The sequence below is a fragment of the Coregonus clupeaformis genome, chromosome 26, assembly GCF_020615455.1.
Source record: "Coregonus clupeaformis isolate EN_2021a chromosome 26, ASM2061545v1, whole genome shotgun sequence".
In the NCBI taxonomy this organism is placed as follows: domain Eukaryota; kingdom Metazoa; phylum Chordata; class Actinopteri; order Salmoniformes; family Salmonidae; genus Coregonus; species Coregonus clupeaformis.
Genome location: NC_059217.1, coordinates 10,180,221 through 10,204,336, shown reverse-complemented (window position 1 = coordinate 10,204,336; position 24,116 = coordinate 10,180,221). Strand labels below are relative to the sequence as shown.

Below are 24,116 nucleotides of genomic sequence, written 5' to 3'. Positions count from 1 at the left end.
TATCGCGTTTGTATGACTGTATCAAAGGCTTATTGAGTGACAAAAGTAGTGTGTTCTTGTTGTCTGTTTAGCACAGTGCCAGCAATCCCAGTTATCCTGGTGCTGGTGTGTTATCACACAGCCAATAATCGGTCTGCTACCTGCTCCCCAGTAGATTAACTTACACACACATGCTTAACCCTGATCTGTGAGATGAATAGGCTCATAGCACACACACACACACACACACACACACACACACACACACACACACACACACACACACACACACACACACACACACACACACACACACACACAAACAAACACACAAACACACAGCTCAGACATCCACCTGTGCTCTTATCGCCTCAGGCAGGTATTTGGGCCAAAACTAGACAGGAATAACAAACAGAATGGGAGAGGAGAGAGAGACTCTAGACAATAGCAGCAGGTTAAAGTAACTGATCAGTGAAAAACTCACTTTTAAAAGTTAATATTCTGTTAACTCATACCCAAGTAATATTGTTGACTCATCCTATATTCGTATTCGTGGCCAAAGCATAAATTGAATAAAAAACCTTTAAAACCCCCACCTCCATCTTGTATCTCAAATTGACCGTTTCAAAAATGCTTGCTATTTATTCATAGAGGATGATGTCATCCTCCTGAGGAGGATGAGCTGGCCAATCAGCGGTCTACTCGCATGAATATTTTTTAATGACTGGTATACGCCCACACCATTCTGTTGTTGGGGTACGCCCACACCATTCCATCACAGAAAAGCTGCCTTTTAACATACTTAATTACCCATTTTTGGAAGGAAAACTATTTCACTCATAATGTAATTAATTATAGGTCATATTTATTGGAAATCTGGTAACACTGGACTGTTACTTTAAATTGAACTTGATACTCACACCAAGCGCCGCAAGCAAATTGTCACCGACCCAGGAGTGGAGGTGTCTGAAGAAGTGGCGCGGTGCTTTAGATCACATATTACATTTTCCCAGGACTCATCAACACAACACAGGATGTCCCAACAGGTGGCTGGAGAGAGATTCAATTAGCATGTTTGCATCAACACTGTCTGTCTGACTGTCTGTCTGGTCGCTGTAAAACCCAATCTACACTCCATGACCAAAAGTATGTGGACACCTGCTCGTCGAACATCTCATTCCAAAATCATGGGCATTAATATGGAGTTGGTCCCCCCTTATCTGCTATAACAGCCTACACGTTTTGGGAAGGCTTTCCACTAGATGTTGGAACATTGCTGCGGGGACATGAGAGGTTGGGCACTGATGTTGGGTGATTAGGCCTGGCTCGCAGTTGGCATTCCAATTTATCCCAAAGGTGTTCGATGGTGTTGAGGTCAGGCCTCTGTGCAGGCCAGTCAAGTTCTTCCACACCGATCTCAACAAACCATTTCTGTATGGACCTCGCTTTGTGCACGGGAACATTGTCATGCTGAAACAGGAAAGGGCCTTCCCCAAATTGTTGCCACAAAGTTGGAAGCACAGAATCATCTAGAATGTCATTGTATGCGGTATAGTTAAGATTTCCCTTCACTGGAACTAAGGGGCCTAGCCCAAAACATGAAAAACAGCCCCAGACCATTATTCCTCATACACCAAACTTTACAGTTGGCACTATGCATTGGAGCAGGTAGCGTTCTCCTGGCATCCGCCAAATCCAGAATCATCCGTCGGACTGCCAGATGGTGAAGCGTGATTCATCACTCCAGAGAACGCATTTCCACTGCTCCCGAGTCCAATGGCGGCGAGCTTCACGCCACTCCAGCCGACCCTTGGCATTGCGCATGGTGATCTTGGGCTTGTGTGCTGCTGTTTGGCCATGGAACCCCATTTCATGAAGCTCCCGACAAACAGTTATTGTGCTGACGTTGCTTCCAGAGGCAGTTTGGAACTCGGTAGTGAGTGTTGCAACCGAGGACAGACGATTGTTACGCACTACACGCTTCAGCACTCGGGCGGTCCTGTTCTGTGAGCTTGTGTGGCCTACCACTTCGCGGCTGAGCCGTTGTTGTTCCTAGACGTTTCCACTTCACAATAACAGTATTTACAGTTGACCGGGGCAGCTCTAGCAGGGGTGAAATTTGATGAACTGACTTGTTGGAAAGGTGGCATCCTATGACGGTGCCACGTTGAAAGTCTCTGAGCTCTTCAGTAAGGCCATTTCTTCTGCCAATGTTTGTCTATGGAGATTGCATGGCGGTGTGCTCGATTTTATACACCTGTCAGCAACGGGTGTGGCTGAAATAGCCAAATCTACTAATTTGAAGGGTTGTCCACATACTTTTGTATATATAGTGTATGAACTCACCAACCCCAAGCACGCACACACACACACAAACCTAATTAAATAAAGAATAAACCCATACCCAATTAGGACAGTCATATTCTGAAAAATAGACCTTGAATCTGGCCAACGTTATCTCAGGATCCACTTAGATGAATTAAACCCACAGTGAATGGGAACATGTTATTCATTCATTCACCCCCTCATATGAAAATAACTCTGTCTAAAGCCGGTAGTGTGTACAGTCGGTATATACAAAGCGTCTCTGAGTAGGAGTGCTGATCTAGGACCAGGTCCCCTCTCTTATTCATTATGATTTAAAAGGCAGAACTGATCCTCGCTCAGCACTGCTACTCTAAGATGCTTTGTGAATACGGGCCCAGGTCTAGTAGAGAGAACTATCACCCACTAAATGTAATGTCAGTAAAACAGAACAGGACTCTGACCTCCACTGGGATTTGTCTCCTGGGGAGGTACTAGTGTGCTTGTGGAGTTCCTAAAGAGGCACTGGGGTGTGTGTGGGTGTCCCGGATCAGATGGTGCCCTCCTGGACCCTGCAGACCCTTCGTCCTCTCCCTCCCTCATCTGGTGAAGATGGGCTGGGGGTGAGGCACAGCAGAGCTCTGTCTGCCAGGGGAGGTTTAGAAGGTCTCCATGGGGGGATTCGTGCACAGGCTCCACAGACACAACACCTTAGGCAGAAACGGGAAGTTAAGATGGTTGACAGAAAATGACATAAGACACAGGGCAGAAGCTGTGGCATGACGATGCTGGTAAACACAAGAGTTGTGGGTTTGATTCTTCTCATGGTATTCCTGATTCTTCTCATGGTATTCCATCCCCACAATATGTATTTCCAACCATTACAATAGCATTTGCTCCTAGGCAGAATTAAAACATTTTAAATGGAGGACATTGATGTTAATTGATAATAATGTGTCACGTCCACACCTGCTCCCCCTCTCCGGTGCTTGATGTCGCCGGTCTACTAACCACCGGTCCTGGCAACCCATCTTTACGCACACCTGGCAACCTTCATTACGCACACCTGCGCCTCATTCGGCACACCTGGACTTCATCACCTCCCTGATTACGTCCCCTTTATTTAACACTGTTGTTATCACCCACCAGGCAATATTGTTTGTTTCCATGTTTAAAAGTTTTTCTTGTTTTGTATCGTTCAATGTTCTTCGTCATTAAACTCACTAACTGCACTTGCTTCCGGACTCCTTGCGTATACGTTACATAATGATTCAAGAGATCAATCATTCAAAGTATTATAAAAAGACAACACTATTGTTCAGAGAACATCGGTAGAATCAACTCTGGTAACCTCAGTCTTTCCCAGAGGGATTCTATATGCTTAAGGATAAATACTGAACATGGTCCTATATCAACAGGTGAAACAATGTGACTGAGACAATATTAAGACACATCATAGGGATACAGTGCCTCGGGGAGACATACAGTATTAGGGATGAGAATGACACCCACCAGACCCCCTCTGCCCAACAAAACCAAACCTCTGCAGCCTCCTCCAAGACCATGATTCATTCCACCCATTAGCCACCCACACTCCCTCCCAGTGTCCCCATACCATGCTGGCTTGGGGTAGATATTACAGAAGGGTTCTGTATACCCATTTCCAAACACAGTGTGTGCTCAATAAGACACATACATGTAACATATACCGACATGTAAGCACACATAGACACAAATTACGGTTAGTTTATGTGACGAAGATCCACTCTTGGACTGAAATGTTGTGTAACTAGCCTAATTAAAAGGTATGTGGCGCAGCAATCATGGGCCGGTAATACTACATTTATTTTTGTGTGTCTACTGGGTTCAATATGGGCCGTCAATATGGTCAGGGAATATGATGTACTGCTGATCTGTTCTGTCTTTCACTTGTGTGGTAGAAGTATTGTTGCCTTAGAGAACAGCATACTTCTATTTGGATCACACAGTGTCACACCAATGAAATGCAACACTCAACAGCCCTTTTTATTTTTGTCAATAATGGACTGTATTGTAAGTAGCTAGTGGTGTGATAGTGTGTAATGCAGCGTTTCCCAAACTATGTCCTCGGGACCCCAAGGGGTGCACTTTTTGGTTTTTGCCATAACACTACACAGCTGATTCAAAGCTTGATGATTTGTTTATTAATTGAATCAGCTGTGTAGTGCTAGGGCAAAAAACAAAACGTTCACCCCTTGGGGTCCCGAGGACCGAGTTTGGGAAATCCTGGTGTAGTGGATGTGATAGTATGGGAAGAGGCCATGTGTTTCTGTGTGTACGAATACAAGTGCCCTGTCCTGTATGTGCTGACATGGGTAGGCCTAGTTCCAGGGAATAGCAGCTGAGTTCAATCAATATGGAACTATATGTTTATTTTATTTTATTTTTTTATTATTTTTTTTAATTTATTTTTGTAACATATATGTAACATGTAACTACATGTGGCGTTGCTGCTGAAATGTTTGCTATAATTATTCCAGGTTAGAGTGAGTGACATTGTGTGATTACAGGCAGAACCCCCTTTATGATCCGTGTGGGCACACGCACAATGCACACGAAGGGCAAAGCAGTTTAAGCACCGCCTTCACCCAATCCGGAACTAATGCTGCTCGGATCTCACACATCCCAATCAGTCAGTCCTGGAAGATTATCTCGGTCTACACGAAGGAATCTGCCCACGGGAGATTGTAGGGGAGGTAATGTGGATGGATGCAGTGAGATAGTTCAGATTCTTCTAATGGGGAAGGAACTCAACTCACCATGGGAGATGATGAGGATATGCACCATGAATGTCAGCATTGCAGACAGGATCCTGCAGAGATAGAAAGAGAGAGGAGGAAGAGAGGGAAGGAGAGAGAGAGAGAGACAGAGAGAGAGAGAGAGAGAGAGAGAGAGAGAGAGAGAGAGAGAGAGAGAGAGAGAGAGAGAGAGAGAGAGAGAGAGAGAGAGAGATAAATAAATAAATAAAATGTTTACATTTTCTATCAGTGATGAGAAAAATGGGTATGGGGAGGAATTTAAATGAAAAGAGGAATGGTAGAGATAGAGAGCGAGAGCAAGAGAGAGAAAGGGGATCAGTAGAGATGTACAGGTGAATAAAGAGAGAAACGGGTGAATAATGAAAGAAAAGATAGAGCGAGAACATGAGATAAGAGACAGACTGAGAGACAGATAAGTAAAGAGAGGAAAGCAGAGAGAGTCTTGTCAACCCAATGCTGACTCAACCCAAAACTAGTTCCACAGGAGAACAGGAGAGTGTTTTACAGTAGGTACTAGGTGCTCCCACAACAGCTCAATAGGGTTGAGATCCGGTGACTGTGCTGGCCACTCCATTATAGACAGAATACCAGCTGACTGCTTCTTCCCTAAATAGTTATTGCATAGTTTGGAGCTGTGCATTGGGTCGTTGTCCTGTTGTAGGAGGAAATTGGCTCCAATCAAGCGCCGTCCACAGGGTATGGCAGGGCGTTACAAAATGGAGGGATAGCCTTCCTTCTTCAAGATCCCTTTTACCCTGTACAAATCTCCCACTTTACCACTACCAAAGCACCCCCAGACCATCACATTGCCTCCACCATGCTTGACAGATGGCATCAAGCACTCCTCCAGCATCTTTTCATTTGGTCTGCGTCACACAAATGTTCTTCTTTGTGATCCAAACACCTCAAACTTCGATTTGTCTATCCATAACACTTTTTTCCAATCTTCCTCTGTCCAGTGTCTGTGTTCTTTTGTCCATCTTAATCTTTTATTTTTATTGGCCAGTTTGAGATATGGCTTTTTCTTTGCAACTCTGCCTAGAAGGTCAGCATCCCAAAGTCCCCTCTTCACTGTTGACGTTGAGACTGCTGTTTTGCGGATACTATTTAATGAAGCTGCCAGTTGAGGACCTGTGAGGTGTCTGTTTCTCAAACTAGACACTCTAATGTATTTGTCCTCTTGCTCAGTTGTGCACCAGGATATCCCACTCCTCTTTCTATTCTGGTTAGAGCCAGTTTGCGCTGTTCTGTGAAGGGAGTAGTACACAGCGTTGTACGAGATCTTCAGTTTCTTGGCAATTTCTCGCATGGAATAGCCTTCATTTCTCAGAACAAGAATAGACTGACGAGTTTCAGAAGAAACGTATTTGATTCTGGCCATTTTGAGCCTGTAATCGAACCCACAATTGCTGATGCTCCAGATATACAACTAGTCTCAAGAAGGCCAGTTTTATTGCTTCTTTAATCACCACAACAGTTTTCAGCTGTGCTAACATAATTGCAAAAGGGTTTTCTAATGATCAATTAGCCTTTTAAAATGATAAACTTGGATTAGCAAACACAACGTGCCATTGGAACACAGGACTGATTGTTGCTGATAATGGGCCTCTGTATGCCTATATAGATATTCTATTAAAAATCAGCCGTTTCCAGCTACAATAGCCATTTACAACATTAACAATGTCTACACTGTATTTCTGATCAATTTGATGTTATTTTAATGGATTTTTATTTTTTATTTTTTTTAAACAAGTGACCCCAAACTTTGGAACGGTAGTGTATTAAAGATAAGGCTTTGACGTCCCTACAGCATAGAAATAGAGTGACTAGTGTCTATTTTACTCTATGGCTCAGTGGCTGACAGGTCACGATAATAATACGCCGTTTCAGTTTCAAGTTTTATTAGTCATATGTACAGGATACACATGGTATACAAAGTCCAACGAAACGCTTACTTGCAGATTCCTTATCGACAATGCAATAAGAAATAATACACTTTAAGAATATGAACATAATGTAAATAGAATAAACATTTTAGCATAAGTATAATACAGGAAGGCACAATTTATAGTCCAATATTTACACGCGTTTTGGGGAAAGGAAGATTGGGGAGGAAGTGTTCAAATTGTACAGTATTTAGCAATCATAATAAGAGTCTGGTAGCAGAAGTTGTGTGTGTAGCATAAATGTATGTGTGTGTGTGTGGATATGTGTTTGTCTGCGTGGGTGTGTACATGTGTACTAAGATAAGGAGAATCCGAGCAGGTGGTCAGTTCAGTTCAAGTGTTCAGCAGTCTGATGGCTTGTAGATAGAAACTGCCTCTGAACCTGTTTGTATGAGACCTCATGCTCCGATACCGTCTGCCTGACGGTAAGGGAGTGAATAGCTCGTGGCAGTCAGGACACTTGATGGTGCAGTGAAAGTATTTGGAGAGGACCCGGGGTGGCATGCCGAATTTCTTCAGCCGCCTTAGGAAGTAGAAACGCTGTTGCACCCTCTTGACAAGAGTCGTGGTGTTGTTGGTCAATGTCAAGTCCTCTGTGATGTGGACGCAGAGGAACTTAAAACTGCTGACTCTCTCTACAGCAATCCCGTTGATGTGGATCAGGGCATGTTCCCTCCTCTGCTTCCTGAAGTCAACAATCAACTCCTTTGTTTTGCTGACATTGAAGGAGAGGTAGTTGTCCTGGCATCACAATGACAGTTCCCTTACCTCCTCCCTATATACTGACTCGTCATTGTTGGCTATCAGGCCTACAACCGTGGTGTCGTCATCAAACTTGATGATGGAGTTGGCATTGTGCAAAGCAACGCAGTCGTGGGTGACCAGGGAGTACAGAAGAGGGCTGAAGACACACCCCTGGGGGGCCCCTGTGTTAAGAGTCAGTGTGGAGGAGGTGTTGTTGCCAATCCTCACAGCCTGTGGTCTGCCTGTCAGGAATTCCAGGATCCAGTTGCAGAGGGTGTTGTCAAGACACAGGGCTCTGAGCTTGAAATGCGCCGGAGGGGATGGCTGCCGTTTTATGGACTCTTAACCAACATGCTATTTTGTGTGTTTTTTCGCATTGTTTGTAACTTATTTTGTACATAATGTTGCTGCTACTGTCTCTTATGACCGTAAAGAGCTTCTGGACATCAGAACAGCGATTACTCACCTTGAAAACATTTATTTTATGAGTCAGACGAGAGGGATTTGCTCCAGACACTCGACAGGGCCTTCATCCCCTTCATTCGCAGAAGAAAGAAACTGAGATATCGCGGAAGGTGATCGGGGTGCTTGGTAAGGAGCCGGCGACGAGTGGCTAATCTGCCTTTGCCATCGATACTATTGGCCAATTTACAATCGCTTGATAATAAAGTGGACGAACTACAGGCATGAATATCCTACCAACGGGACATTAAAAACTGTAATATCTTATGTTTCACAGAGTCGTGGCTGAACGAAGACATGCATAACATACAGCTGGCGGGTTATACACTATATCGGCAGGATAGAGCGGCAGCCTCTGGTAAGACAAGGGGTGGCGGTCTATGCATATTTGTAAACAACAGCTGGTGCACGATATCTCAGGAAGTCTCAAGGTTTTGCTCGCCTGAGGTAGAGTATCTCATGATAAGCTGTAGACCACACTATCTACCAAGATAGTTTTCATATATATTCTTCGTAGCTGTCTATTTACCACCACAAACTGATTATGGCACTAAGACTGCACTCAATGAACTGTATACGGCCATAAGCAAACAGGATAACGCTCATCCAGAGGCGGCGCTCCTAGTGGCCGGGGACTTTAATGCAGGGAAACTTAAATCTGTTTTACCTCATTTCTACCAGCATGTTAAATGTGCAACCAGAGGGGGAAAAAAACTCTAGACCACCTTTACTCCACACACAGAGACGCGTGCAAAGCTCTCCCTCGCCCTCCATTTGGCAAATCTGACTATATTTCTATGCTCCTGATTCCTGCTTACAAGCAAAAACTAAAGCAGGAAGCACCAGGACTGTTTTGCTAGCACAGACTGGAATATGTTCCGGGATTCTTCCGATGGCATTGAGGAGTACACCACATCAATCACTTGCTTCATCAATAAGTGCATCGATGACGTCGTCCCCACAGTGACTGTATATACATACCCCAACCAGAAGCCATGGATTACAGGCAACATCCGCATTGAGCTGAAGGGTAGAGCTGCCGCTTTCAAGGAGCGGGACTCTAACCCGGAAGCTTATAAGAAATCCTGCTATGCCCTCCGAAGACCCATCAAACAGGCAAAGCATCAATACATGACTAAGATCGAATCGTTCTACACCGGCTCCGACGCTCGTCGGATGTGGCAGGGCTTGCAAACTACTACAAACTACAAAGGGAAGCACAGCTGCAAGCTGCCCAGTGACACGAGCCTACCAGACGAGCTAAATTACTTCTATGCTTCGAGGCAAGTAACACTGAAACATGCATGAGCGCATCAACTGTTCCGGACGACTGTGTGATCACGCTCTCCGTAGCCGATGTGAGTAAGACCTTTAAACAGGTCAACATTCACAAGGCCGCAGGGCTAGACATATTACCAAGACGTGTACTCCGAGCATGCGCTGACCAACTGGCAAGTGTCTTCACTGACATTTTCAACATGTCCCTGACTGAGTCTGTAATACCAACATGTTTCAAGCAGACCACCATAGTCCCTGTGCCCAAGAACACTAAGGTAACCTGCCTAAATGACTACAGACCCGTAGCACTCACCTGTGTAGCCATTAAGTGCTTTGAAAGGCTGGTCCATTGCTCACATCAACACCATTATCCCAGAAACCCTAGACCCAATTTGCATACCGCCCCAACAGATCTACAGATGATTCAATCTCTATTGCGCTCCACACTGCCCTTTCACACCTGGACAAAAGGAACACCTATGTGAGAATGCTATTGATTGACTACAGCTCAGCGTTCAACACCATAGTGCCCTCAAAGCTCATCACTAAGCTAAGGACCCTGGGACTAAACACCTCCCTCTGCAACTGGATCCTGGACTTCCTGACGGGCCGCCTCTAGGTGGTAAGGGTAGGTAACAACACATCCGCCACGCTGATCCTCAACACAGGGGCCCCTCAGGGGTGCGTGCTCAGTCCCCTCCTGTACTCCCTGTTCACTCATGACTGCATGGCCAGGCACGACTCCAACACCATCATTAAGTTTGCCGATGACACAACAGTGGTAGGCCTGATCACCGATTACGACAAGACAGCCTATAGGGAGGAGGTCAGAGACCTGGCCGTGTGGTGCCAGGACAACAACCTCTCCTCAACGTGATCAAGATGGAGATGATTGTGGACTACAGGAAAAAGGACCGAGCATGCCCCCATTCTCATCGACGGGGCTGTAGTGGAGCAGGTTGAGAGCTTCAAGTTCCTTGGTGTCCACATCACCAACAACTAACATGGTCCAAGCACACCAAGACAGTCGTGAAGAGGGCACGACAAAACCTATTCTCCCTAAGGAGACTGAAAAGATTTGGCATGGGTCCTCAGATCCTCAAAAGGTTCTACAGCTGCACCATCGAGAGCATCCTGACTGGTTGCATCACTGCCTGGTATGGCAACTGCTCTGCCTCCGACCACAAGGCACTACAGAGGGTAGTGCATACGGCCCAGTACATCACTGGAGCCAAGCTTCCTGCCATCCAGGACCTCTATACCAGGCGGTGTCAGAGGAAGGCCCTAAAAATTGTCAAAGACTCCAGCCACCCTATGCATTGAGTGTTCGCTCTGCTACCACACGGCAAGCGGTACCGGAGCGCCAAGTATAGGTCCAAGAGGCTTCTAAACAGCTTCTACCCCCAAGCCATAAGACTCCTGAACATCTAATCAAATGGCTACCCAGACTATTTGCATGCCCCCCCCTTTTACGCTGCTGCTATTCTCTGTTTATTATCTATGCATAGTCACTTTAATAACTCTACTTACATGTACATATTACCTCAATTACCTCGACTAACAGGTGCCCCCGCACATTGACTCGGTACCGGTACCCCAATATATATAGCCTCTCTATTGTTATTTTTACTGCTGCTCTTTAATTATTTGTTACTTTTATTTCGTATTATTTTATATTGTATTTTTTAGTGATTTTTTTGGTATTCTTTCTTAAAACTGCATTGTTGGTTAAGGGCTTGTGGACCTTTTGTATTCGGCGCATGTGACAAATAAAATTGTATTTTATTTGATGTCGAGCTTGGAGGGAACAATAGTGTTGAATGCTGAACTGTAGTCAATGAACAGCATTCTCACATAGGTGTTCCTCTTTTCCAGATGTGTTAAGGCCGTGTGAATAGCGATGGAAATGGCATCTTCCATGGATCTGTTGGAGAGCTAGGCTAATTGGAGTGGGTCCAATTTGCTTTGTTTCCTGCTGAGTGCCACAACAACAGTCTGAGAGGCGCCTTCCATTTCAGTCTCTAGTGTTTCCATCAATGCCTGAATTGTTTTGGGGGTACCGTGTCTGAAAGCCAAGGTAGGCACAGGAGGCTAGATGATTTTCGGGCCTACAGGATTTCTTACATAAAGATGGTTATCATTGAAGACTGCGTTCATGTGCTCAAGGCCAATAAAAAAAGGTATAATACAAGAAGATACACTTTGGTTCAATGTCACTTTGTACTTAACCAGTAAAAACATAAATTGTCTTCAGTCAGCACAAACTTGACATAACGCACCATAAACATGTCTGGTCCCCTCCTTCTCCTTGGAAAAGCTGAAACCAAATTACTTAAATACCCTCTGTGCTCTATGCCAGGAAGCCTGCGCTTGTGGAATGTACTACTCCCACATAATAAAGGTAAGTAGCTAGGCTATGTTAGCTCTACTTTTCTTTTACGTTATAAAGTTGGCACAAGATGACTCAATACATATATAAGTATTATACTCCCGAGTGCCGCATTGGTCAAAGGCACTGCGGCTGTGCCACTAGAGATCCTGGTTCGAATCCAGGCTCTGTCGTAGCCGGCCGCGACCGGGAGACCCATGGGGCGGCGCACAATTGGCCCAGCGTCGTCTAGGGTAGGGGAGGGAATGGCCTGCAGGGGATGTAGAGCATGGCGTTTGCAACACCAGGGTTGTGGGTTCGATTCCCACAGGGGGTATGAAAACAAAAAAAAGTAATGTATGCACTAACTGTAAGTCGCTCTGGATAAGAGCATCTGCTAAATGACTAAAAATGTAAATAAGTGCCTGACCAAGGACAACAGAGAAGTTTTAAGAAAGGAAAACATCTCAACAAACACCATTATGAGAACAGTGGCAGTCGGTGCCGTTTAAGATGAGGGAGAACAATAATGTTTTTATGAGCATGGCCTTATTTCTATTACAACATATTGGATATTAATAATAATATAATATAATAATAAATAATAATAATGGATGACTGTCATTCATATTCCATTCACCCAGCTCAATGTAACATCGATAGGCGGGGTTGAAAAGGAATAAAGGGGAGTATATATATAAAAAACATGGGGGATTGGAAGTGATGCAGACAATTTCATTGATGGAAGTTACAATCTATCTGCAATATTAAGCTGATCTACCCCGCCAAAAAAAAATTACAAATATATATATATATATACAGTGGGGGAAAAAAGTATTTAGTCAGCCACCAATTGTGCATGTTCTCCCACTTAAAAAGATGAGAGAGGCCTGTAATTTTCATCATAGGTACACGTCAACTATGACAGACAAATTTAGGAAAAAAAATCCAGAAAGTCACATTGTAGGATTTTTTATGAATTTATTTGCAAATTATGGTGGAAAATAAGTATTTGGTCACCTACAAACAAGCAAGATTTCTGGCTCTCACAGACCTGTAACTTCTTCTTTAAGAGGCTCCTCTGTCCTCCACTCGTTACCTGTATTAATGGCACCTGTTTGAACTTGTTATCAGTATAAAAGACACCTGTCCACAACCTCAAACAGTCACACTCCAAACTCCACTATGTCCAAGACCAAAGAGCTGTCAAAGGACACCAGAAACAAAATTGTAGACCTGCACCAGGCTGGGAAGACTGAATCTGCAATAGGTAAGCAGCTTGGTTTGAAGAAATCAACTGTGGGAGCAATTATTAGGAAATGGAAGACATACAAGACCACTGATAATCTCCCTCGATCTGGGGCTCCACGCAAGATCTCACCCTGTTGGGTCAAAATTATCACAAGAACGGTGAGCAAAAATCCCAGAACCACACGGGGGGACGTAGTGAATGACCTGCAGAGAGCTGGGACCAAAGTAACAAAGGCTACCATCAGTAACACACTACACCGCCAGGGACTGAAATCCTTCAGTGCCAGACGTGTCCCCCAGTACATGTCCAGGCCCGTCTGAAGTTTGCTAGAGTGCATTTGGATGATCCAGAAGAGGATTGGGAGAATGTCATATGGTCAGATGAAACCAAAATATAACTTTTTGGTAAAAACTCAACTCGTTGTGTTTGGAGGACAAAGAATGCTGAGTTGCATCCAAAGAACACCATACCTACTGTGAAGCATGGGGGTGGAAACATCATGCTTTGGGGCTGTTTTTCTGCAAAGGGACCAGGACGACTGATCCGTGTAAAGGAAAGAATGAATGGGGCCATGTATCGTGAGATTTTGAGTGAAAACCTCCTTCCATCAGCAAGGGCATTGAAGATGAAACGTGGCTGGGTCTTTCAGCATGACAATGATCCCAAACACACCGCCCGGGCAACGAAGGAGTGGCTTCGTAAGAAGCATTTCAAGGTCCTGGAGTGGCCTAGCCAGTCTCCAGATCTCAACCCCATAGAAAATCTTTGGAGGGAGTTGAAAGTCTGTGTTGCCCAGCGACAGCCCCAAAACATCACTGCTCTAGAGGAGATCTGCATGGAGGAATGGGCCAAAATACCAGCAACAGTGTGTGAAAACCTTGTGAAGACTTACAGAAAATGTTTGACCTGTGTCATTGCCAACAAAGGGTATATAACAAAGTATTGAGAAACTTTTGTTATTGACCAAATACTTATTTTCCACCATAATTTGCAAATAAATTCATTAAAAATCCTACAATGTGATTTTCTGGATTTTTTTCTCATTTTGTCTGTCATAGTTGACGTGTACCTATGATGAAAATTACAGGCCTCTCTCATCTTTTTAAGTGGGAGAACTTGCACAATTGGTGGCTGACTAAATACTTTTTTCCCCCACTGTATATATATATTTTTAAAAATACAAATAAACATCGATAGGTTTAAGCTACTACATGATACTCAAATTTTCCCTATACCCATCATGTGGTTGCTACAACCTAGCCTATGAATGAAAGTTTACCTAGATACACAGGTCTAGAGAAATTTGAGTTCTCAAGGTGACAGACATTGGCACATTCAATATCGCCTTGCACAATCTTCCCTGCATCTAGGGTGTAATCATTAGTCCAACAGTTGCAAATGAGAGTTTCTATTTGACAAATTCAGGTATGTTTATCCCCGTTTTGTTCTGTTTGCTTCCATTTAAGAAATGTTTTTCAACAGAATCGGTGAAATGAATACACCCCTGATCACACACAAACACAGTTCACTTTCGTAGCAGCCACATACAAACAGCATGATCCCTTTGATCGTTGGATAATACCTTCACGCATCTACACACTCTCCTCCTCTCACCTTTTCCCTTCGCTTGTGGACTTCAGGGAGCACAACACATCAGCTGTCTGTGCCCGGTGAAAAAACCTTTCCAAGCCAAACCTTCATATCATAACTGCTACACACAGCCTACATCATTGTCACCATATTAGCTAACGTCAAGTCAACATAGCTACTAGAACTAATGCATGTGTAAACCCGCTACAATCATGCAGTACAGTGTACAGTTAGCAAGCAGTTTAGCAGCTACACCGGCAGCAATAAATTGATAAAACCAAAAGCTTACCTTGACTTGCAAGAGTTCCAGTGTTGGATAGCCATTGCCAGCTAGGTAACATTTGAGCCGGTTGATTGAGTAGGCTAAACTAGCTAGCTAAATTCGTTAGCTAAGTAAGTGAAAGTGAATAAAATACACTTTCTCTCTCTCTCTGTCTCTTGCTTCTCCTTAATTTTTGAAGAAATTGATTTGTTCAACACTGTTCAACTATTGTCTTTCTTTCTCTTTGAGTCAACTATTCACCACATGTTATGCATTGCAGTGCTAGCTAGCTGTATCTTATGTTTTCAGTACTAGATTCATTCTCTGATCCTTTGATTGGGTGGACAACATGTTGGAAGACGTCCTCCGGAATTTGTCAATGTACCCAGAGGAGGACGGAAACTAGCTGTCCTCCGGCTACACCATGGTGCTACCCTACAGAGTGCTGTTGAGGCTACTGTAGACCTTCATTGCAAAACAGTGTGTTTTAATCAATTATTTGGTGATGTGAATATATTTAGTATAGTTATCTAAAATGTTTTACTTTTTAATGTTTCACTATTTTTATTTTTCAGAAATTCACTGAGGATGGTCCTCCCCTTCCTCCTCTGAGGAACCTCCACTGTATGAGAATTACAATCTCATCCCAAAAGTAAACTCCCCTGTCGCTGCGGCGATCATTTATAGGCTCATTCCCAAACTATTACCAGCGGTCCCCTGTGCGCACGCACACCTTACAACCTCCCGGAGATAAGGGAGTGATATGCCAACAGGTAAGAAACTATTTTCTTAAATTCTGGAATGATAACTCAGATTAAAACTGATAAATGATAACTCAAAGGCAGGGAAAATATAGGCAAAGACATTACTGTAATGAGCTGAGCTACAGGGGATATGGCTGAGACATGAATATGTTGCCAAATCGCGGTCTGCTTTGACATTGGGCATCTCTGTCCTAGCATTCGTAAACCGTTTGCAGTGTTTTCGGAACCAATGCGACATATAGTCTAATCAATTAGACATTAGTGGCAACAAATGCTGTAAAACACTCAGCAGCATGTTTTCAGTATGGGGCGTGAGATAGGCTACACATTTTGTCTGACTTTTTAGCAACGTGTGAGTTTGTATGTAGGGGAAATGGCACGCTTTTTACAGTCACGGTGCGCATATGATGAGCCCGTCATCAGATTGCTCAACAAGCACATCCAATTGGTAAATGTAAATTAATTGTTGTGCTTGGTTAACTTTGTATTTTCTGAAGCTAAGTTGATCCCAGAGCTAGGCCTATTTGACTCACTCAGTAACGAGAAGGTGTTTTCACCTGGTCTAGGAACCTGATTCCCATACCAAACATCAATAGCCTCCTACCCTTAGCATGCAAGTTCATGAAAATTCATTCATGAAAATTGCTCCAAACATGAACACAGATGAATGACTGCATCCCATAATGAATTGGTTCTCTGGATCATAACAATAACATCCCAGGTTACAATACAGTACGATGGACAGCTGCTCTACCAAGTGGCCACCTGCAGCCGAGAGCTGAATGACCTAGTACTAAACCATCCATAGGGATGACTTAGGCTACTGAGCAATAACAATCAGGCCTAGGTGTTATTCAGTGTGATATAACAACATTTGTGTGTGTGTGTGTGTGTGTGTGTGTGTGTGTGTGTGTGTGTGTGTGTGTGTGTGTGTGTGTGTGTGTGTGTGTGTGTGTGTGTGTGTGTGTGTGTGTGTGTGTGTGTGATATCAAACTACTATCAGCATAATGATGAGAAGGAAGCATTGGGCCCGATCGGGCTCTAAAAAACACAAGTGAATCCTGTCAATGACAGCCCATGCTGGTACACACATGCCTCATGTCTCATTTTCATTAGATCACATATCAAAACAAGTTGTACTCTGCCGGTGACAATAACAAGGTATGACAGTAGGCCTATCACAGATAATCAAATTACCAGAAAAGTCATGAATGTTAATCTAGATTTGATCAACAAATATGACCCACATTGGAATAGGCACCTCATGTGTATTTACGCATAGACCGCTGGCAAAATCAAATCTCTCAAATCTCATTTTGGTTGCTGACTGAATTTCAGCCAGAGCCAGACTGTCAATGTAGATTAACCTATAAAGGTGTGAAGTCCGTTATTTTCCACACAAATCTCAGCCTCTCGATTGCATGCCTCTACTCCACCAAGCCAGTGTGAGTCACGGTGTAATCTTGGTTACTCAGAAGTAAATTTCTTGCGAAAGTTGTCACGATTAGTCAAGGTGTTGAACCAGTTCCAAACTTGGTGTTCTGGGGCTTGCATCACTGGGAGGAAATCCTGGTTGATTTCTCCACAAAAGCAGTTCCACAGTTCCCTCCTCTCGAGGGACTTCCAAGACATTCTTTACGCATGGAGGAACTGACCACTGATTCTCCGCACCTTAGCATCAGTGGTGTTTATTCATGAATGCCAAGGGAAGCCAGGCTTCCCCAAAAACTTTACCAAGAAAAAAGAAAAAACATATAAAATAATGTATCTTTTGTCTCTCTGTGTTTAATCATTTTCCTTCAATTCACAAGACGCTGAATGTATTTCATTGGAGAAAGCATCCAAGTGAGCGAAACAGCGCCCCTCTGTCTCTATATGTGTAGCCCGTCTATCTGATGCTGTCTGGTCAAAAAGATTATGACATTGTTGCCGCCCGTATCATTGAATGCAAGGAAAGCCAGCGAGCATTTGGCCTCCCTTGATTAAAAAAACATATAAAATAATAGCCAATCAGCATAAACTGAGAAAGCTCAACTGTGAATGATCCTGGCGCATCCAAAACAAAGTGTCAAGGGAAGCCAGTTTGGATTTGGCTCCACACCAATCACATCACATTAAAAACCAAACGTCATTGACAGAAAAAACGTCATTGTTGCATCTCGTTGTGTTGTTGTCCTCCGGTGGCAGGCTAGCTAGCTACAATTGTCCCTTTCCTAAATTAGCCATGGATGGAGATAGGGATTTGGACTTGATTATACCGCCGATTCTGACAGCGATTCTTGCCTGAGAGGATGGAAGTTCAATATGTAGCTAGATGTAGTAGACTAATGTTAACTAGCTGGCTCATCGTTGCCCATGAAAGGAAGTTAGGCTAGCGAGCAAGCATTTTAGCCAGGAAGCCTATGACATCAAAAACTAAAAGCGTGTACTGTATGACAGAGTCATAGACCGTTTCGTCAACATGAAAGAGAGGAGGATGGCATTGGCTTTCTCTACAAGTAGGGGGAGTCAACATGTTTTTTCTACTTGCAAGCACACACACACACACACACACACACACACACACACACACACAGAAATCAGTACCATGGACAGCCACATCATATTTACAATCTAGCCTATTAATTAAAGTTTACAATGTGAGTAATCAAGGTGACGGACATTGACACATTCAATACCGCCTTGCACAATCTTGCCTGCAACTTGCCTGTGGTCCTCTGTAGCTCAGCTGGTAGAGCATGGCGCTTGTAACGCCAAGGTTCGATCCCCGGGACCACCCATACACAAAACAAATGTATGCACGCATGACTGTAAGTCGCTTTGGATAAAAGTGTCTGCTAAATGGCATATTATTATTATTATAGCTGATCTAGGGTGTAATCATTAGTCCAACAGTTGCAAACGAGAGTCTATTGTTCAATTTCAGGTATGTTTATCCCCATTTCGTTCTGTTTAAGAATTTTTTTTCAACAGAATCGGCGGAATGAATACACCCCTGATCACACGCAAACACAGTTCACTTTCATATCAGGGTGTGCTGAATAGTTGGACAAAACGAGTATCGTAACGGATATGGGCAATTTTCTGGATACGATTACGATCCGAGTATGTTTTGAAATGATCCGTGATCGGGAAAAAAAAGTTATTTTCAGGTGCCAGCAAGCATCTTTCTCATGTCAGTCAGTCACAGACGTTTAAACCATACTGTACTGTCTTTCAGTCAGTCATGCGCAGTCTAAATAACTAAACTGGCTAGTTCGCCTGTCTGTAAAGAGAAGGGCGGCTGTACGTTGATCCTGCTGCAATGATTGGATAGAGTGAAGTAGTATTTCTCTGTCCACTAGCTTCATAATTTCACCCCATCACTTTTCCTTGCATGTTTTCAGTCTTATCATTTACATTTCTGCTGCCTGCTACTATGATAAATCACATGGCAAGGACGTTGCTACTAGAACTAAAGTGTTAGTAAACCCACTACAATCATGCAGTACAGTGTACAGTTAGCAAGCAGTTTAGCAGTTACACTGGCGGGCCCCGGTGGCAATAAATTAATAAAACCAAAAGCTTACCTTGACTTGGAAGAGTTCCAGTGTTGGATAGCCATAACCAGCTAGGTAACATAGCATCTCTCTCTATTTGAGCCAGGTGTTTGAGTAAGCAAAAATAGCTTTGCTGCATTCGCTAGCTAAGTAAGTGAAAGTGAAAGTGAAAACAATACGAAATATAGCTCTCTCTCTCTCATGTCTCCTTCATTTTTGAAGATATTAATTTGGTAAAAACTGTTTAACTATTGTCTTTCTCTCTCTTTGAGTCAACTACTCACCACATGTTATGCACTGCAGTGCTAGCTAGCTGTAGCTTATGCTTTCAGTACTAGATTCATTCTCTGATCCTTTGATTGGGTGAACAACATCTCAGTTAATATTGCAAGAGCTCTGAGGTTGGAGGACGTCTTCCGGAAGTTGTCATAATTACTGTGTAAGTCTATGGAAGGGGGTGAGAACCACAAGCCTCCTAGGTTTTGTATTCAAGTCAATGTACACAGAGGAGGGCAGAAACTACAGTGCCTTGCAAAAGTATTCATCCCCCCTTTGGCATTTTTCCTATTTTGTTGCATTACAACCTGTAATTGATATGGATTTTTATTTGGATTTCATGTAATGGACATACACAAAATAGTCAAAATTGGTGAAGTGAAATGAAAAAAATTACTTGTTTCAAAAAATTCTAAAACATAAATAACGGAAAACTGGTGCGTGCATATGTATTCACCCCCTTTGCTATGAAGCCCCTAAATAAGATCTGGTGCAACCAATTACCTTCAGAAGTCACATAATTAGTTAAATAAAGTCCACCTGTGTGCAATCTAAGTGTCACATGATCTGTCACATGATCTCAGTATATATACACCTGTTCTGAAAGGCCCCAGAGTCTGCAACACCACTAAGCAAGGGGCACCACCAAGCAAGCGGCACCATGAAGACCAAGGAGCTCTCCAAACAGTTCAGGGACAAAGTTGTGGAGAAGTAGGGTTGGGTTATAAAAAATATCAGAAACTTTTAACATCCCACGGAGCAGCATTAAATCCATTATTAAAAAATGGAAAGAATATGGCACCACAACAAACCTGCCAAGAGAGGGCCGCCCACCAAAACTCACGGACCAGGCAAGGAGGGCATTAATCAGAGAGGCAACAAAGAGACCAAAGATAACCCTGAAGGAGCTGCAAAGCTCTACAGCGGAGATTGGAGTATCTGTCCATAGGACCACTTTAAGCCGTACACTCCACAGAGCTGGGCTTTACGGAAGAGTGGCCAGAAAAAAGCCATTGCTTAAAGAAAAAAATAAGCAAACACGTCTCCCCAAACATATGGAAGAAGGTACTCTGGTCAGATGAGACTAAAATTGAGCTTTTTGGCCATCAAGGAAAATGCTATGTCTGGCGCAAACCCAATACCTCTCATCACCCCGAGAACACCATCCCCACAGTGAAGCATGGTGGTGGCAGCATCATGCTGGGGGGGATGTTTTTCATCGGCAGGGACTGGGAAACTAGTCAGAATTGAAGGAATGAGTGATGGTGCTAAATACAGGGAAATTCTTGAGGGAAACCTGTTTCAGTCTTCCAGAGATTTGAGACTGGGATGGAGGTTCACCTTCCAGTAGGACAATGACACTAAGCACACCTTCCAGTAGGATGCTATGTTAGCTAGCTGGCTATGGCTATCCAACACGGGAACTCTTCCAAATCAAGGTAAGCTTTTGGTTTTATTAATTTAGTGCCACCGGGGCCTGCCGGTGTAACTGCTAAACTGCTTATGCAGCTAGCTAGTTTAGCCTACTCAAACAACCAGCTCAAATAGAGAGGGATGCTATGTTAGCTAGCTGGCTATGGCTATCCAACACCGGAACTCTTACAAGTCAAGGTAAGCTTATGGTTTTATTAATTTATTGCCACCGGGGTCTGCCAGTGTAACTGCTAAACTGATTTCTGACTGTACACTGTACTGCATGATTGTAGCGGGTTTACTAACACGTTAGTTCAAGTAGCTATGTTGACTATGACGTTAACATGGTGACAACGATGTAGGCTGTGTGTAGCGGTTAGCGGTCATGATATGGAATGTTTTTTTTGCCTGGTCACAGACAGCTGATGTGTTGTGCACTGAAGTCCACAAGTGGAGAGAAAAGGTGAGAGGATGTGAGCGCGTAGATAGTTTCGAGAAGGAATTATATATACAACGAGCAAAGTGATCATGCTGTTTTCATGTGGCTGCTATGAAAGTGAACTGTTTGCGTGTGATCAGGGGTGTATTCATTCCGCCGGTTCTGTTGAAAAACATTTCTTAAACGGAAGCAAACGGAACAAAACGGGGATAAAGATTAATTTGTCCAATAGAAACTCTCATTTGGAAATTTTGGACTAATGATTACACCCTAGATCAGCTAGATGCAGGCAAGAGTGTGTAAGGCGGTATTGAATGTGTCACTGTCTGTCAACCTGTGCACCTACACTACCGGTCAAAAGTTTTAGAACACCTGCTCATTCAAGGGTTTTTCTTCATTTTTACAATGTAGAATAATAGTGAAGACATCAAACCTATGAAATAACACATATGGAATCATGTAGTAACCAAAAAAGTGTTAAACAAATCAAAAACATATTTTATATTTGAGATTCTTCAAATAGCCACCCTTTGCCTTGATGACAGCTTTGCACACTCTTGGCATTCTCTCAACCAGCTTCATGAGGTAGTCACCTTGAACGCATTTCAATTAACAGGTGTGCCTTCTTAAAAGTTAATTTGTGGAATTAATTTTCTTCTTAATGCGTTTTACAATGTAGAAAATAGTAAAAATAAAGAAAAACCCTTGAATGAGTATGTGTTCTAAAACTTTTGACCGGTAGTGTACATTGTAAACTTTCATTCATAGGCTAGGTTGTAGCAACCTCATCATATGTACAGGGAAGATTTGAGTATCATGTAGTAGCCTAAACCTATCGATGTTAAATTGAGCTGGGTGAATGGAATATGAATAACAGTCATCCAATATGCTGTAATACAAATAAGGCCATGTTGTATCATCTTCCCTCATCTTAAACGGCACCTACCGCCACTGACACACACACACACACACACACACACACACACACACACACACACATACACACACACTCATGCTACACACACATCACAACTGCTGCTACTAGACTCTTGTTATGTTTGCTAAATACTGCAAAAGTTAAACACTTGTCCCCCAATCCCCCCTTCCCCAAAACACATCTAAATATTGGACTATAAATTGTGCCTTCCTGTATTATACTTGTGCTAAAATGTTTACTCTACTGAGACATTTACTTTATGTTTATATTCTTATAATTTATGATTTATTATTGTTGTTGCATTGTCGAGAATGAACCTGCAAGTAAACAATTCGTTGGACGTGTATACCATGTGTATCTGGTACATACGACTAATAAAACTTGAAACTTGAAATTGCAAATGGTTATAACAGTTTGTTTTACTTGCAATGTTTAACCAAAAATAAATGTAGGCCTATGCATATATAGGCTATAGGCGTACAGACTGGATGAAAATGATAAACTTTATTGATAAGCAAAAAACTAATCTGCAGTAGCTTATCTGCCCAGTTGAGAGACTGACCAAGCTGAGGATCCGCTTGAGTTCTCACATCTGGATCACAAATATTCATAGAATGTTGCGCTGATCTTGAGAACACGCACTGTTAAGAGTAGTAGTCTAGGCTATATCTCACAAAAAAAAATGTAGAAGTGAGAAGGAATTAATCGTTTTCCTTACTTGATCTCTTGGTTCCTCTCTGAATCGCCAATGTACCGCACAGGAACCGATAGTTATCCAGTCCGCGAATCACTAGGGTACAAATACCGAGCTTTGAGTATTTATAAGTAGCCAATAGTTTGCCTCGATCTTTCACAAATACAAATGAGAGATAATAAGCTACTTTGTTATAGACTGTATAAAAATAACGGTTATAACAATGTCGAAAGGCAGCTGCAGTTCCTTGTCATTGAAGTCCGGTGTGTTTCCCCAGCTGTCCCCTCTCCCCAACATGACCGTTACTGAAAGGCGCCACAAGGAACGCTATACTCCGTTTGGAGAAGGGAGTGGCATAGTCATGCGCGAGCCAATACCATCACCGGGTTTATCCCGTACCAAATAAGAACACTGTTGTAATAACCATTAAAAACACTATTATTATTAAAAAGTGTTCAATACAACATAACATGATTAACAATGCACAATTAAGTAGTAATTAGTCTAATAAAATACAAAGTATGCCCCATAATCATTTAGAATAACATATCATTAATAACGGGGAAAATGATCATGAAATTACTTTGGAGTACAACGTGACATTATTAAAATGGAAAAAGGATAATTATGTATGAGCCTATTTTTACCTTACATCAGTAGAGTGATCTCATCCTCAAGGTGATGTCATAGGACAATTTCATAGCTTATTCATGGCAAGTTTGTAGCTTAAGGAAACATTTTGTATTTTGTGTAGTTAAAGGGTTGCTGAAAGGTATAGCCTACATGTGTAATACTTGGTAGTGTTGTTAGTCTAACAGGTATATTGTAGACAGGAAAAATAATGAATACTGTATTTGGACCATATTATTCTAAAGGGATGCATGCTTATATGGACTCATGTTTACCCTGAGGTGATGGTTATTTATCACATTATTCTATAATATTCATCATATTCCCTTACAATCTTCTTCCAAAAACTGCCTGGGTGATAGCTATTGTAACTAACTATCATTGTCTGATGAAGCATGTGTTGCATCAATAAATAAATAAAAGATGGGGGAAGAAGAAGCA

General features: G+C 42.8%; 1 protein-coding gene across 1 annotated transcript in view; it reads right to left on the bottom strand.

The window, feature by feature from the left end:
• LOC121540453 (leptin receptor-like) overlaps positions 1 to 23,319 on the bottom strand; it is a 53,406-nt gene extending 30,087 nt beyond the window's left edge. Inside the window, exons 1-4 of the mRNA XM_041849327.2 lie at positions 23,070 to 23,319; positions 5,082 to 5,134; positions 2,748 to 2,993; positions 900 to 1,029 (exon numbers count right to left, since the gene is read on the bottom strand). Of these exons, the coding sequence (XP_041705261.1) occupies positions 900 to 1,029; positions 2,748 to 2,993; positions 5,082 to 5,121 (416 nt within the window). The 5' untranslated portion in view covers positions 5,122 to 5,134; positions 23,070 to 23,319. The remainder of the gene's footprint in view (positions 1 to 899; positions 1,030 to 2,747; positions 2,994 to 5,081; positions 5,135 to 23,069) is intronic.
• Between the last annotated feature and the right edge of the window lie 797 nt (positions 23,320 to 24,116).